Source organism: Octopus sinensis, linkage group LG19 (assembly GCF_006345805.1).
Source record: "Octopus sinensis linkage group LG19, ASM634580v1, whole genome shotgun sequence".
In the NCBI taxonomy this organism is placed as follows: domain Eukaryota; kingdom Metazoa; phylum Mollusca; class Cephalopoda; order Octopoda; family Octopodidae; genus Octopus; species Octopus sinensis.
Window position 1 is genome coordinate 47,949,549 of NC_043015.1, and position 15,850 is coordinate 47,965,398.

The window sequence follows — 15,850 nt, forward strand, 5'->3', positions numbered from 1 at the left end:
ATTTATATTTATATATTATATATATATTTATATTTATATATATATTTATATATATATTTAGATTTATACATATATATTTATATATATATATATATTTATATTTATATATATATATGTATATATTTATGTATATATATATTTATATTAATATATTATAAATATATTTATATTTATATTATATATATATATATATTTATATTTATATATATATATTTATATTTATATATTTATTTTTATATATTTATATATATATTTATATTATATATATATATTTATATATATATTTAGATTTATATATATATATTTATATATATATTTAGATTTATATATATTTATATATATATATTTATTTATATACATATTCATATGTATGTATATATATATATAATATATATATATATATATATATATATATATATATATATATATATATATTCTTTTACACAAATATCTTGGCAGTGACTTCAAGATGTCAGCCTGCTTAGTCTTCATCAGGTTGTCCAATGAGAGAGAGTGAGATAGAGAGAGAAAGAGAGAGAGAGAAAAAAGAGAGAGAGAGAAATGAGTTTAATTTATTAATATCTCTATCCATTGTGTGTTATGTTGAAGTTATTTCTGTGTAGTATCATGTGGTGGAATACTTGTGAAGTAGCACTACTGGAACGACATTTGCTCCAGCAAAAAAAAAAATTAATAATAATACAATGTGAAGAAACCCTCACCTTCCACACTGTATGCCAAAACAAATGGTGTGGCTAATTTTAAGGTGCAGACTATTTTTCCTCAGGAGTCCCCTTGGTCTATGTTGCATGAACTCCTTGAAGTGAGGAAGTTCTGTCTACCACCTGCATTTTCAGATATTTCTGTCTGAAGCAACTGTTTCCCTAGCGACAATAATGATTGCAAGTGCATGAAAACCATGCTTGCAGAAGTCTTTGAAACATAGCTTCTCTTGTTTTGGGGTATTTTTTTCCTATTTTCTTTTTTCTTTCTTTCTTTCTCCAGTTCTCCGGAGAGTAAATATTTTACAACACAACCATGCCATCTTCCCTTCAGGAAACAAGTTGAAGTCAATGTAAAGCTCATCTTTGTTTGATGAGTTTGTACCTGGCTGGAATATTATTCTTACTTGTTCCTCCAATAGAGAGAGTTTGGCCCTGTTCCCTAGCGATCAGGTCTTTGATGATATCTATTTTTTAACTCTGGATAGCATGGTTGCAGCCTTGCCAGTTTGTGTTGAATTTGCTCTCAGCCTAGAGATTGTTATAAATTGCAGTAAACACATAAAATCAAGAACAGTCTTCATTTCAAATAAGGAATTGATCTTAGTCAAGTGAAAATAGATTCCGCTGAGTCAAGCTGCAGCTAAAGACATTTATCTTGACTACCTTCATTAAGATTATATTCTTTGTTTAATCAAATCAGAGATATTAATATAGTCATGCGTGAATGATCGGGTTTCTTATATTAGTTTTAATGAAATGTTAATCCAAGCCTTGCCTTTTCAGACAATACGAGATACAAGATCATGTGAGCCTTCTCCAAATTATGCCACATCATTTCTTTTTTTTTAATTTCTTTTTTTTTTTTTTATATATATATATATTGTTCATTCAAACTATCTTTTGATACATATGAGATGACCGGTATTTTTACTTTATATGTACAAAATAAATTTTTTAATGATGCTGTTTAAAGTCTGTATTATTCAATATGTATATATGGGATCAAAGTTACATTTTGTAAAACATTTCTGACAGTGTAATAAAATACTGAACTGACTATGTATGACTTTGTTTATTGTTATTTTCATCATTTACAAATATCATTTTTGTAATATCTTATTTGTGACCTTAACCCTTTCATTACTGTATTTATTTTGAGATGCTCTGTGTTTCTTTCAATTGCTTTAAATATAACAAAGAATTTAGTAAGATAACTTTGTTATCATTAAGCTAGTGTTAAGAACATAAATTGTGACTAAGGTTTGGTGGAAGATTTTAATTAAAAACTTATGAAAACAAGACATTTATACAACAGAGCCAGAGCCAGTTTCAGCTGGGTTGGTAACAAAAGGATTAACATAAAAATATACCTCATTAATGTGGCCAACTGTTTATATTTCTTGTTAAGCATAGGAGTGGCTGTGTGGTAAGTAGCTTGCTTACCAACCGCATGGTTCTGGGTTCAGTCCCACTGCATGGCACCTTGGGCAAGTGTCTTCTACTATAGCCTCGGAGCGACCAAAGCCTTGTGAGTGGATTTGGTAGACGGAAACTGAAAGAAGCCCGTCGTATATATGTGTATATATATATATATATATATATGTGTGTGTTTTTGTGTGTGTCTGTGTTTGTCCCCCCAACATCGATTGACAACCAATGGTGGTGTGTTTGCGTCCCCCGTAACTTAGCGGTTCGGCAAAAGAGATCGATAGAATAAGTACTAGGCTTACAAAGAATGAGTCCTGGGGTCGATTTGCTCGACTAAAGGCGGTGCTCCAGCATGGCCACAGTCAAAATGACTGAAACAAGTAAAAGAGTAACAAATCTGAATTTCATTATTATTCTTAGTTATTTATCTGAGTCTCACTGAAGTTGGTCTACATCTGACTTAGTTTCATACAATAATGCTGGGAACAACTTAATTTATACCTATTAATGTGGAAAAACACACATACATAAATGTGTGTAAAATGGGTGAGTAAAATAGTTGACAACTGATGAGCGAGTTATCTTCTTTTAGTAATTTGTTGTGTACTTGTCTCTCATGTGTTTATGTATTTTTCACTCGTTGATGATGTCCTGTACTTAATGTGTATCTTTATATATATATATATGTGTGTGTGTGTGTGTGTGTGAGTGAGTGAGTGGACAAACAAAAGGAATCGGCATTCAACACATTTAGTAGGAGTTACATAAATTATTGCTTAAAACATTAGCCCCATGTAACTTTTGTAAGTTTTGTAGGTCTGTCACAGGAACCTATATACATACATATATATATATATTTATATAAATATATACACACACATAGGGACCTATATATATAGATAGATACATACACACACACACACACACACACACACCACACACACACACACACACACACATGGGAACCTATATATATATATATATAGGTTCCCATGTGTATATATACATACTAATAATATTAGGGAATATAACTCCAAACTTACAGGGAAAAATTCAATTTAGTATTAAATCAAATTTCACAATATAAATATATAATATATATAAATTAGAGAAAAACTTCTATTATGTAATTCAAACAAAGATAGGCATAAACCAAATCATAAAGAAAAAATAAAATATATTATAAAACATATAACTAGATCACAAAAAGTACAAAAAATGAATAAACAATATGTAATAAGTAAAATGACTACGTACGTTTCGTGGCTATAACTTCAATTTGAATTACAATTAAATTTAAATTTAATTGAAAAACAATTCAGTTTAAAAGTATAGTCACTCCTCAGGTCAACAATAATAGATAAATAATCAAATAGAATTAAACAATATTTCTTAAAGAAATAAAATCATGATTCTTCTTATAGAAGAAACTCCGTTAACTAAATTTGAAACTTAAAAAAGCTTGAACAATGCAAAGTAAATGCAAGGCAAATCACAAGAAAACAAATATATGAATTAATGTAGACTTACTTTGTATTCAATATTTCAGGATTATGACCCCACTTTCAAGAAATTAATGTTGCCCTCCTTCTCAGTGTGTGTGTGTGTTTCTTTGTGTCTGTGTTTATCCTTCACCACTGCTTGACAACTGGTGTTGGTGTGTTTACATCCCAGTAACTTAGTGTTTCAGCAAATGAGACCAACAGATTAAGTACTAGGCTTTCAAAAATAAGTACTGGGGTTGATTCATCTGACCAGAAAAAAAAATCAAGTCAGTGCCCCAGTATGACCTCGGTCTAATGACTGAAACAAGTAAAAGCTACACTTATTTATCATAAACATATACCTAAGCCCTCATGTGTATTGGGTCATCCCATAAATAATGTGGTTTTTTCAATTGCGTGAACTAAAAGTCAGAGAGGGATGGGATAAACAACCTGCATCAACTTCCTATGAAAGCAGGTAGTAATTTTACCTTGTACTTATTCTTAGTGCAAGGTTTAAAGAGTGCAGTTATTTTAATAGTTATTTTTTCAGAGCTATAATGGAAGTGACAAAAGAGCATATTCAGCATATTTTGCTTTATGAGTTCAATAAAGGCAACAATGCAAAGAAAAATGAGAGGAATATTAATGTAGTATAAAGGGATTGGATAATAAGTGTAAGCCAGAGTCAACGGTGGTTCCAGAAATTCCAAGCTGAAAACTACAGCCTAGAAGATGAGCCTCATTCTGGAAGATCTGTAGAGCTCAATGGGGATGTCCTGCAAACCCTGGTGGAACAAAATCTCATCGTAACTGTTGAGGAACTAGCAGAGAAGCTTGGATTTGGTCAGTCAACCATTCATCGACACCTGCATGCCATCAGAAAAGTCAGCAAATTAGGTCCAAGGATTCCTCACAAACTTTCTGAGTCTAATTGTGCACAGAGATTGAATGTGTGCTCTTCTTTGCTGACACATCCCATGAATGAACCTATAGCGTAGAGTTGGGTGAAATTCCTCTCTCTCATTTATTATATATATATATATATGCACATTCAAATGTAACAGGGAACAGCTAGCTTTTGGCTGCTATTTGGATCCCATTGTGTCCACTATTCTGACTGGTTGGTATTGGCACAATTTGTTTCATACTTGACTGCGCCAACTTACCACATATAACCAGTTGGAGTCTCTAAATAGGTTCACGTGGGACAACCTGTTGACTACCCTGTTTTGGCCTACAGCTCTTTATAAAAACTCAGCTTTTCCTCATTTTGAGGTCTTTTGGTTCCAGACCTTTTAAGGTCTAGCCACTGACCACAAGACACAGCCAGTTCCAGCGACAACACCAGACAACACCACTACAGCAGTCACGTTTACATACTAGCTGTTATACATTCTTTCATTCATGATGGATGATAGACAACTCAATGAAGGCATTGTTATTGTTTTACGTGTTTATTTTGCTTAACCTGTTTACGAACTGTCAATATACAGTGGAGTTATACACATTGTGCGCATCCACCCTAGACGCAGTTCACACTGTTTACTAACAAATAGTGCCAATAGTGGGGATACATTCATACATACGTATACACATAGATATGAATGTGTAACACTAACTTTGCATATTGGCACGTGAGAGAGCAAGAGACAAATTGCACTAATACCAACCAATCACTGTAGTGGACACAACAGGGCCCAAAGGTGTGGCCGAAGGCTAGCTGTTATCTACCACGTCTGTATTTATGTATATATAACAGAGAGAGAGGAATTTCCCTCAAGCGTGCGCTACAAAGGTCTTCACCCATATAACGTGTTGTTATCTGTTTGGTGGAATATGAAAGATTTAGTCCCCTTTGAACTTTTAAACCCAAACCAAATTATAACAAAGAAGATCTATTGTAAGTAGCTTGAGTGGCTTAAGTCAGTGCTAGAAGAACAACGAGCATTTTTGGTTTCAAGACAATAATACTCAGCCACATGCTGTGAAGATGACATTCCGAAGGCTGGAGCAGTTTGAATGAGAAATGATGCACCATCTGCCATAATAGCAGGTCATTGCCCCATCTGATTATCATTTATTCCGCAGTCTTCAAAATCATTTGAACGGAAAAAATATAAATTCTGAAGATGAGGTCAGAACAGTACTGAAGGATGAGTGAATTTGGGGGCAGGGGGCCTTGCAAGTCAACCAGATAGATGGAGGAGCATTGTAGAAATTGAAGGAGAGTATATTTTAGATTAAAAAAGAACTTTAGATTAAAAAAAGAACTTTGTTTATCTTAATTTTGAAAAATAAAAGAAGTATTAAAAATTCACATTATTTATGGAATGGCTCAATATATCATTCAAATCTGGTTTGATAGTGAGTCAGCATTGCCTGACAACTTTTGGCCAATTAAATTTTAGCATAAACACAGGTACCCCTGGTCAAGACCAACAAGGTGTCCTCGTATGCCATTTAGAGACTGCAATTGAAAAATACAGTCGTTGAATACTTCATAAACTCAAGTATTTGGATCATTGATGGGGATGGTCATATTGCAACAACGACACTCATTCTCGATAACCTACTGTCTTCTGCCAGAGTTTCTTTTGGAGAAAATGATGAAAATAACTGTCCAATAAGGAGCAAGTGGAATCTATTTTGTGGTAGATATTATACCCAGACATTAGCACTAAAAATGCAAAAAGAGGGCCTCACACTGCTACAAGTACAGAACCTCACAGAAGACTGGGTTGATGCCCCGTCTGTGGCCAACATTGGTGGTCTATTCTATCTGGATGAGCTTAGCATTCCATTGCACTCAGAGTGGGAGCCAACTTTTATAGGGGCCTGAAATGTTGCTGTTGTAGGACCTTTGACTCCACAGATCTTCATGGTCGTTTGGATCTTTTCCCTAAAAGAATTACATTTTAAATCTGCCGGTCAAAGGGAAAAGATCCAGTCATTTCACTCGTCACACTGAACTAAACCTGATCATTAAGTGGGTAAATATCCCTTCAGTTTTAGAGCCTGTGGGCTTATCCAGAAGAAATGGAAAGAAACCTGAAGGTTTCACCCTTTGTCCCTAAGTTAGAGATAGGTACCTCATCTAGGGTTCCACAGTCAGTGACTGCTGTTGGAATGGGAGGGTCACTGCTTCCATTGCCGACTGGAACAAAATCCTAAAACATTGGGACTTGTCGGTGAACCATTTCTTCCAGCCTGCAGAGTTTTAAATATTTTGAAAAGCTGGGCCGCTGTCAGCGAAGTTCTTGTCATCGTTAGTGGTTCACCTTACCAAGGTGTCAGGTAATGCCCGTGAAGGTGCTTTGCTATTCTAATACCTTAGCCACGCCATCGCCCGCAATAATACCGCGAGTGAGTTGGCTTGTTTCAATAAATTCCGTCGACTCTTATGGTGTGCGACCGAATGATGCTCTTCGTGTTCAACTAATATTACCTTTTTTTTTATTTTTTTCGCACGTCATTAAATTTCCTTTCGTTTTACTGTGGAATATTTATGTAATTAAGTATGCTGTGACAATGAATTCATATTGTATGTAATTAAAATAAAAAAAACGTCCCAATAAACCGGAAACCGTAGTTGTTATGACAACGTGTTACGCCGTTCAAACACCAACTTAATTTCTTAACACCTTTATTAGAAATATCTATAAACGATGGACATTTAATAAAATGTAAGTTCATTTGCTGCTATTTAACATACAATATATTATTTTGGTATTTTTTTAAATGTTTTATAATGACGCTGTATGTACCGACATATTGATAAAAAAAAAAGGAATACTAACTTCTATCTATCTATCTATCTCGAGTGTACATGTGTGTCACAGGTAAGTTCGCTCTGTGATTATGGGCTGAAATTTCTATCTACCTACTGACATAGTTGTTTATTTACCGAAAATGTGCACAATTTATATAAGTAAACAGCTAAAAGAACGGTTAAAAAAAAAGAACAGAGAAAGTAAATTAGTAAAATAAAGTGACATGCACATTCGTTTAATTATATACATCGTACCAGAAAATATGGGTATTTTTTCCCTTATAAAATTCTTGTTAAAACTCAAACCCAAAACAAGTCATTATCGCGAATTATGATGAGGTTGAGACCCTGGAATAGCAAAGCACTTTTATTAGCAACTTCCGACATTTCAGGTTAATACAATCCAAAAATTCCGTGTCAGAGGAGGTCCAGCTTCCTCTTAAAATACCAAACATTGAAAAGCGTAAATTACTTAATAATTTCACTGTCTCATTGTTCGGCTATGGATGCAGTAGCCCCACCACCACCACAGCATTAAGGGGATTAATGAGGTGTGGCGACGCGAAAGGGTCGTTAACAGCGATGTACCATCAATGAAGGTCTCCACTCTGATTTTGTATCCTCATAACTTATAGAAAAATGGGCATAACTTCGGTATAGGTACCGGATACATTTCAAAAAAGTGTCGGTTTTTTTTTATATATATGGTGGGGTGTAGGGTTGGGGGGGGGGGAGAAAAGGGTTTCTGTTATCTTGAGAAATGTAAACACAACCACTTACGGTACCTATACCGAAGGATCGTCAAAAATGGAAATTCTTAATGAAACTTTCTACAAATTCCTTTCAGATGGTATTGTTGATTACAGTTATGTTGGAATTAAATGCAGAAAAAAAGATGGTAGGTAGACGTATCATGTATACATATACATATATATATATCCAGCCTACCCTGGCACCTGTGCCGGTGGCACGTAAAAAGCACCATCCATACGTGGTCGATGCCAGCCCCACCTTTACTGGCTTCCGTGCCGGTGGCACGTAAAAAGCATCGACTGATCGTGGCTGCTGCCAACCTACCCTGGCACCTGTGCCGGTGGCACGTAAAAAGCACCATCCATACGTGGTCGATGCCAGCCCCACCTTTACTGGCTTCCGTGCCGGTGGCACGTAAAAAGCATCGACTGATTGTGGCTGCTGCCAACCTACCCTGGCACCTGTGCCGGTGGCACGTAAAATTCACCCCTACACTCATGGAGTGGTTGGCGTTAGGAAGGGCATCCAGCCGTAGAAACACTGCCAGATCAGACTGGAGCCTGGTGCAGCCTCCTGGCTTCCCAGACCCTGGTCGAACCGACCAACCCATGCTAGCATGGAAAGCGGACATTAAACGATGATGATAATATATAGTATATGCAGTGATGTACAAATGTCTGGAAAGTGAATAATGTATGAGTCAGATACATGCTTATGTGTGTATGGAGGGGAGAAAATCAGGTGTAGTGTTGGCGAATTTCAGGAAGCATGGACGTTTTAAAGGATGCAGTGCTCCGACAACTAACAACTGATGCCGGCAGTTTGTTCCATACTTCGGCAACTCTTAGCATGAAAAAATGTTTCCGAAAGTCATGGGAGCTGTTGGCAATGGTTAAAGTATATTGTTTCCTTCTTTTTTCTTCTTTTTTTGTATGTTTGTTGTTTGTTTGTTGCAGCAAATATGGAAGACAGCTTCTTGCAGAAATATTTAGGTTTCATCAATGAGTAACAGATTGACCATAACTCTCTGAAATGGGCTGAATAAAACTGTTGCTAAGGAAATAAACAAGAATATATCTTACTAGCACTATGACCTGGCAACGCCGGGTCATATTGCTAGTGCATGCATATACAGCTGTGTGCATGCGCTCATACACGCGAGTACTGTCCAAATCTCCGACCAATCACATACAGTTAGCTGGCATTCAATTGGCGTATCAAGTTTTCGGGCATTTTGATTGGGTTTTGGATAGAAAATTCACAAAAAAGTCACTTCTATTGATTTTTTAATGGCTTTGCAGGGCGACTGGGGAAATATAAAGATGTGCACGACCACCCTCAGACGGTTTTGAATGACCATAGAAAGTGCAAGCCCTCTAACTGAAAAATTGTGGATTTGTATAAAGGATACACACACACAGACACACAGACATTTTGCCATTTATATAGAGAGAGATAACAAAGTAAAATAGAATTGTAAAGGGATTAACTAATTTTGAGGTAACTGTAGTTTAGAAATCAAATAATTTCAAGATGCCATCGTCATCATCATCATCGTTGTCGTCATCATTGTCATCATCATCATCATCATCATCCATCTGTTTTCTCACACTATCACAGGTTAGAGAAGTTTCCCCACACCTCACCCCACTCATTGCAGTGATTCATCTCCCCCCCCTCCTGTGGTTATTTGTCATCTGGTATACACAACAACTGGGGAAAACCAGTTTGTTCTAATGACTGGATGTGTTTTCCTCTTCTTAACTACTTTACAACCTGGATTTATTGTGTTACCAACACCGCAGGGGCTGCCTGCAGATGGACTAAAAATAGGTCCTCTTAGTATGCGTAGACTTATTATATTGCCAACACCACAGGGATTGTCTGCTCTTTTTTATTTCTTTTAACCATTATTTGCTGTTATTGCCCTTCTAGGTATGCAGGGAAGTGAAGTGGTGCAATTGCTAGAGTATTCAATAGATTGCCTAACAACATTCTACTCCAGCTTTGCCAAAATTTAAAACCAATATTCCCACTGCGTAGGAAAGAAGAGAATTATAGAGGTTGAGAGGCAGACACTTAAAATACACTTGTGTAGGATTGTGTGAAGAGAGTTCAAATGCTCTGAGTTCAAATCCTACTGGAACCAACTTTACTTTTCGTCCTTTCAGGGACAATAAAATAAAGTACCAGTTCTGTATTGAGGTTGGTCTTTCCTTATCTCACTTTTTGTATGTTTCTCTCTTTTGGGCAGAAATCGACTGGGATAAGACCTGGAGAGGGATGAGCTGCCCCATGATACACTATACACCATGATGGTGACCCTACAACTCCATTAGGAGTTGAGTAATTAACGTTACTCTTTTACTTGTTTCAGTCATGTGACTGTGGCCATGCTGGAGCACCACCTTTAGTCAAGCAAGTCGCCCCCAGGACTTATTCTTTGTAAGCCTAGTACTTATTCTATCAGTCTCTTTTGCCGAACAGCTAAGTTACGGGGACGTAAACACACCACCATCGGTTGTCAAGCGATGTTGCGGGGACAAACACGGACACACAAACACATATACACACACACACACACACACACACATATACATATATATGATGGGCTTCTTTCAGTTTCCGTCTACTAAATCCACTCACAAGGCTTTGGTCAACCCGAGGCTATAGTAGAAGACACTTGCCCAGGGTGTCGCGCAGTGGGACTGAACCCGGAACCATGTGGTTCATAAGCAAGCTACTTACCACACAGCCACTCCTATGCCTACAGGCCTTTCTAGATAGGTAACCTGCGATAGGACTTTCAGAGAACATCATCATCTTTATCATCTTCATTCAACATCCGCCTTCCATGCATGCATGGGTTGGACAGTATGACAGGAACTGGCCAGGCCAATCCTTGCCAGCAGGAAGATAGACTTGTCTCCTTTATTTTATTGTGACACTAGCACAAGAGAGATTGTCTGTAGCAGAATTAAAGAATCTCCTCTAATTTGTACCAGTTATTAATTGGGCATAACAAGGCCATCATCATCATGATCATCATCGTTTAACGTCCGCTTTCCATGCTAGCATGGGTTGGACGGTTCAACTGGGGTCTGAGAAGCCAGAAGGCTGCACCAGGCCGAGTCTGATCTGGCAATGTTTCTACAGCTGGATGCCCTTCCTAATGCTAACCACTCTGTGAGTGTAGTGGGTGCTTTTTACGTGCCACCGGCACAGGTGCCAGATGGGGCTGGCAAACAGCCACGATCGGATGGTGCTTTTTACGTGCCACCGGCACGGAGACCAGACGAAGCAGGCAATGGCCACAGTCAGATGGTGCTTTTTACGTGCCACTGGCACGGAAGCCAATCAGAGCGGCGCTGGCTACGGCCACGTTCGGATGGTTCTCTTACGTGCCACCGGCACTGGTATCACAGCTGCAAATTCCATTGATGTTGATAGATTACGATGAGCTTGCCAAATGCTTGTTGTGCCAGACAGAATGTTTTGTTGCGTTTCTTCCGGCTCTTTACATTCTGAGTTCAAATTCTACCAAGGTCAACTTAGCCTTTCGTCCTTTCAGGCTTGATGAAATAAGAACCAGTTGAGCATCGGTGTCTATGTAATTCACTAGGCTCTCCCCACAAAATTTCAGACCTTGTACCCATGAGGGCTGGTTGAAAAGTTCATAGGGGTTGTATAGATTCTTTTCACTTCCAATCCTAGGCCTTAGTACTTCCTGACTTTCTCATCTTCTGTCTTTTATTATTATTACTGCTGAGGTGCATCTAGTGGTCAGGAAAGTGACTGAATGAGGTTTATTTTTCAGCTTAGTTCCCCCTTGAAGTTCACACACTTCTCCTAATGGTGTTGTAGTGCTTGGATCCCATTGGAGAAGAAGCTTTCATCAACCCTGGAAGGATCAAAGGCAACAACAACACAGTTTCAAATTTTGCCACAAGGGCAGCAATCTTGAGGAGGGGGTAGTCGATTTGATTGACCCCAATATGCAACTGGTACTTAATTTATCGAACCCGGAAGGATGAAATGTAAAAACAACCCGTGCAGAATTTGAACTCAAAATGTGAAGACAGATGAAACACTATTAAGCATTTCACTCAGCATGCTAACAGTTCTGCCAGCTCACAGCCTTTTTAAAAGGTAAAGTCACCCCGATGGAATTAGAACTAAGAACGTAAAGTTAGGATTTTGCCTGGTGTGCTAACAATTCTGCCAGATTGCCATCAATAATAATAATAATAATAATAATAACAACAATAACAATGACAAAAGATGGCAGCAGTGGTGTTAGTTTTGGTGTTGGTGGTGTTGATGTTGATAATGATGATGATGATGATGATATATTTCAAAGAAAATTGTTGTTTTTTTTTGTTTTCTTAAAATAGATTTGTTCAGAGAAAGAAAAGAAACAAGTTTCAAAATGACTCTTCCTTTGAAGGTAATAATTTTCATTTGAAAAATATTTTCAGTTTCCCAGACCATTGAAAACACACACACACAAAAAAAAAATGGTAGGGTTTTTATGCTATCAGCTTCACAGATTCACAATAACCAAACAAAAAAAACAAACAAATTTCCTAATTTTCTTTAAAAATGTTTTTTTAAAATTTCATAAGTCCATTGGTGGATGTTTTATTGCCGCCAAACATGTACTTCCTACAAAGTTTGGTATTTGCAGCTTTTAAAGCCAGAATATTGCTCTCTTTGAGATGGTCCCAAGTGCACCGTGAGCACAGTAAATACCACACTCACTTTTGAGGTTGTGTGGATTCTTTTCACTTCCAATCCTAGGCCTTAGTACTTCCTGACCTTCTCATCCTCTGTCTTTTATTATTATTACTTATTTCTTTATTGCTCACAAGGGGCTAAACACAGAGGGGACAAACAAAGGGATTAAGTCGATTACATCGACCCCAGTGCGTAACTGATACTTAATTTATCGACCCCGAAAGGACGAAAGGCAAAGTCGACCTCGGCGGAACTTGAACTCAGAACGTAACGACAGATGAAATATGGCTATGCATTTCACCCGGCGTGCTAACGTTTCTGCCAGCTCGCTGCCTTCTTCTGCCAGCTCGCCGCCTTATTATTATTACTGCTGAGGTGCATCTAGTGGTCAGGACAACTAGAATGTGTGAGTTTCCTCAGTTGTCCCTATGAGGAACTCCCCACTTTTAGGGAATTTTGTTGTTTAATTATATTGTTAATTGTTTTTGTTACTTATTGTATACACGGTATTGTTCAACACCCTACTTGTCCCTAGCATTGTATCATCCCTATTTGTTTTGTAGCCAATAAAAGAAAGTATTATTATTATTATTATTATTATTTCCATGAGTAACCTTTCGAAGTGCCTCCCCCTATTGGGAGTTTTAATTGTTACTTATATTTCGTTGTCATCCCGCTTTAGTACACGGACTTTTTGCAAACGGACAAAACCCTTTGTAACTTTCGTCCTGTGTTTTGTCCCTTTATGTTTTAATTGATCTTTGTTAGCCCTTGTGGCTAATAAACGAACGAATTATTATTATTATTATTATTGAATGAGAGAGCAGTGCATGCCATCAAAGTGACACTGGGGTACAAATATACGAAGCCCAGTATACCCATCATGACTACCCGTCTGATAAGGGTACACCAGGCACATGCATCATTATTATTATTATTATTATTATTGTTATTATTATTATTATTATTATTATTATCGATGTCACACAGTATACAATATTGTGAGGTTGTTGATTGAAGATATTGTGTCTACCAGGGGTTTGTACGGTTTGTCAAGTAACAGCAAGGACCTGAGACAGACAGTACTTTACGCAATATGCATGCAGTTCCAAGTAATGCTAACTTATTAATATTGTTGTTGTTGTTGTTATGCATGCCATTATAGTGACAGTGGGGTACAGATTTACAAAGCTCAATATACCTATCATAACTACCTATCTGATAGAAATACACCAGGTACATGCACCACAACCATATGTGCATGATAAGGTGATTGCATATCAATATAAACAGTGCATGACCTTGCAGGTGGGGCTAAATTAGAATTTTTCTTCAAGCTGAGTATAAACATTGCCTTTTAATAATACTTTCTTTGTAATCTCAAGTTTTAAAACAAACATAATTTTCGTATGGTTCTTTAGGCATTCACTAGTACAACACTAAGTACAAAACCAAATATATGGCACCTTAGGCATAACACCAACATGAACTTCCAACTTGTTATCTCTTGAGGTCTCTGGGTGAGACTTGGAGCTAGCTTGTGCAAATGTAAAGCAAAAGTCAAACATAGAATAATAATAATTATAATAATCTTTTTTACTTAAGGCACAAAGTCTGAAATTTTGGGGCAGGAGGTAAGTCTATTACATTGACCCCAGTACTTGACTGATACTTAATTTATCGACCCTCAAAAGAATGAAAGACAAAATCAAACTCAGTGGAATTTGAACTCAGAACGTAAAGACAGACGAAATGCTGCTAAGCGTTTCGCCCAGTATGCTAATGGTTCTGCCAGCTTGCTATCTTTTTAATAATAATAATAATAATATAATAATAATAATAATAATAATAATAATAATAATATAATAATAATAAAAAGGGGACCAGGAAACCCCAAAATGGCAGAAATTCAAAAGATAGTGCCCATGGGAACTGCTCATATCCTACGCAAAATACTTTCTATGTAATTTCAAGTTTTAAAACAAACATAATCTTCGTTTTTTTTTTTAGACATTCACTAGTACAACACTAAATACAAAACCAAATATATGCACACTATGCATAACAACATCACGAACTTCCAACCTGTTGTCTCTTGAGGTTTCTGGGTGAGACCTGGAGCCAACTTGTACAAATATAAAAAGCAAAAGTCAAACATAGAATAATAATAATAATAATAATAATAACAACAACAATAATAATAGTAGTAGTAGTAATAATAATAATAATAACAACAACAGTAACAACAAAATAATAACAAGAAAATAATGATAATAAATATGCTATTCTTGTTAATTGAGAAAGATCGTTATATTTTATAAGAATGAAAATGACTTTTCTATAATGAATTTGAAATAAAATGAATTTAAATCTTTCTAATTCTTATTTTTAAGTCGATGCAATCGAAGGTACCTGACACATATTCCAAAATCAACAAACTGGAACTGCCACCTCCTAAACAAGTAATTTTTGTTTTCTTTCTGCTATAATTAAATTAAAAAAAGAAAAATGGGGGCATAGCTAGGTATGGTTGCGTGGACGAGAAACTTGCTTCAGTTTCACTGTGTGGTACCTTAGCTAAGTGTCTTCTTCTGCAACTCCAGACTGACCAGAGCCTTGTAAATGAATTTAATTTACATCTTATAGAATTTTTACCTTGTCTGCATTTTGAGGATGGTCACATTCCAGAAGGCACTAGAGTTGTGTGTGTGAGATGGTGGGGGAGATCCCTAAGCATATCATTTTTATCTTTGATGGTGTTAATTTCTTATGATTACCTACAAAACCTAAGGTTTGCAGAAAGAAATAGAATGTTCTAAAGCTCATACTCTCTCTTTACTCTTTTACTTGTTTCAGTCATTTGACAGCGGCCATGCTGGAGCATCGCCTTTAATCGAGCAACTCGACCCCGGGACTTATTCTTTGTAAGCCCAGTACTTATTCTATTGGTC

General features: G+C 36.6%; 1 protein-coding gene across 3 annotated transcripts in view; it reads left to right on the plus strand.

The window, feature by feature from the left end:
- The first annotated feature begins 7,135 nt into the window (after nt 1-7,135).
- The window catches only part of LOC115221985 (translin-associated factor X-interacting protein 1-like), a 46,937-nt gene continuing 38,222 nt past the window's right edge, over nt 7,136-15,850 (plus strand). Inside the window, exons 1-3 of one of the 3 annotated variants that reach the window (XM_036511482.1) lie at nt 7,136-7,323; nt 12,557-12,609; nt 15,293-15,361. In XM_036511482.1, the coding sequence (XP_036367375.1) occupies nt 12,592-12,609; nt 15,293-15,361 (87 nt within the window). In that variant the 5' untranslated portion in view covers nt 7,136-7,323; nt 12,557-12,591. Of the gene's footprint in view, nt 7,324-7,437; nt 7,480-12,556; nt 12,610-15,292; nt 15,362-15,850 lie in introns of those variants that run through there. The other 2 variants (XM_036511480.1, XM_029792087.2) reach the window with 2 other exon arrangements.